This window comes from Branchiostoma belcheri, unplaced genomic scaffold (genome assembly GCF_001625305.1).
Source record: "Branchiostoma belcheri isolate BF01 breed outbred unplaced genomic scaffold, Haploidv18h27 scaffold194, whole genome shotgun sequence".
Classification (NCBI taxonomy): domain Eukaryota; kingdom Metazoa; phylum Chordata; class Leptocardii; order Amphioxiformes; family Branchiostomatidae; genus Branchiostoma; species Branchiostoma belcheri.
The window spans coordinates 38,568-40,456 of record NW_017803424.1 but is presented as its reverse complement, the minus strand read 5'-3'; the positions used below and the strand labels follow the sequence as shown (position 1 = coordinate 40,456).

General features: G+C 37.3%; 1 protein-coding gene across 1 annotated transcript in view; it reads right to left on the bottom strand.

Moving 5' to 3' along the window:
* LOC109468176 (MAM and LDL-receptor class A domain-containing protein 1-like) overlaps positions 1–312 on the bottom strand; it is a 14,783-nt gene extending 14,471 nt beyond the window's left edge. Inside the window, exon 1 of the mRNA XM_019766432.1 lies at positions 261–312. Within this exon, the coding sequence (XP_019621991.1) occupies positions 261–312 (52 nt within the window). The remainder of the gene's footprint in view (positions 1–260) is intronic.
* Between the last annotated feature and the right edge of the window lie 1,577 nt (positions 313–1,889).

Sequence of the window (1,889 nt, the reverse complement as noted above, 5' to 3'; positions counted from 1 at the left end):
ATATATATATATATATATATATATATATATATATATATATATATATATATATATATATATATATATATATATATATATATATATATATATATATATATATATATAACGCGGATATATTACTGAACATAACTGTTTATTACACACAGCCCCCCCCATAACGTATGTAAGAAAAATGTTAAAGATTCTTAAAATAAATTGAACAGCATACATCTTGTCGAACCAATCTTCCTTGTAAAACCGGTGGTTACTACATGGCTTACCTATGCCAACACTGAGTAGAGATAGTGCAGTGAGTAGACAAAGTCTTTTCATGTCGCCAGTGAAGTAATTATCCGTCCTGTTCGAAAAAAAACAAGAGATACACTCTAGAGATGCGAGAGCGTGCCAATATGACCACGACAACATCGCCCCGGCGCCATCGAGAAGTCTTTCCAAATGTTAATGTGGCGTTCGTTTATTATACAGCGAACAACAGCCGCTGCTTGTTGACATAAGCGCCCAAAGTGTTTACAGAGCTAACAAAATGTTAATGTTTAAAATACTACTTAATGCGTAGGGGTTGACTTTTTAGACCAGGGGCAACTTCTCGTTTTTTTGGTTTCTCAACTCTTAATCGCCGTTTGGGTTCTCAACGGCTTTCTTTGCAACAAGCAGACATGATAAAATTTTGTAAAATTTACCCAGATGTGATTTTGGTACAATGGGTCAAATTCTGCTTGTTAATATCCCTATGGTAATTCTTTTAAATGTGTATTTTTACACAAAGCCAGTAAGTAGTTTCCAGGTTAATATGCAAAATTACGCATCTTTTCCTAAACCAATTACATGCTTCATACTCAAATGTTAGAATATTCGTCTTTATATAGTCTCTAACATCATTCAAACGCTGCAGCTGTTGTCAATGGCAATAGGTATGTTTATCAGGATCTTTAAATTGTGGAGTCGTTTGGCGCAGTCGGTAGCGCGGTCGGCTCACACCCAACAGGTCGCGGGTTCGAATCCTACCCATGTTACCGATCTTGTGCCCTTGGGAAAGGCACTTTTCACGACTTTCCTCACTTCACTCAGGTGGAAATGAGTACCTAGCTTCGTCCCTCGAATAGGACGTTAAATGGGGGTCCCGTGTTTGGTGAGAGCCACACCCCATGCACGTTAAAGAACCCACCGCACTTATCGAAAAGAGTAGGGGACCTTCCCGGTGTGAGTGGTTCAAACCTTACAAAATTGGTGTGTTACGCATAAAGGCGGTTTACTGGTTATGCGAAACAAACAGGTTTACGCGGAAAACAACATTATTTTAGAACTTTGTTACATTTGCCCCCTTCCCCAAAAATACATATATTTTAGACAGCACTCTGATATTGTGGTGCGTATTTATCTAGTTTGTTTACTTCGATACTGGGATGTATTTATACTGCATATCATCTGTAAAATGCAAATGATAGTAATGAGAAGAACCCTTAAAACCTGACACATGGAAATAGGCCATACATGAATACACATAATATATATATTGAGTTCATAGATTACACCTTAGATCTACACTTTAGACGTAGCAAGGTCAAGGTACTTTGACTGTGAGAATAGTCTGATACGATATTGGTGACATTAGATACAATCACTGTATAAACAAGGAAGGTTGCTACGGAAAATAACAAGGTCTAACTCTGTTTTGAATAGGCACTTTTATGGCATTGGTAACTATTGTAAACATTTTATTGTTCCCTCGCTCTTAAGTAATACACAAAGGTATTGCTCCCCTGTAGCGTGGCGTTTGACCATGCATAGCAACCTTCCTTATTTTCTAAAAGGGCGATCTTACAGATAACATTGTTTTGAACTAACAAGGAAGGTTGCCATCCATATTTCAAATACTTTATTTCAGTGTC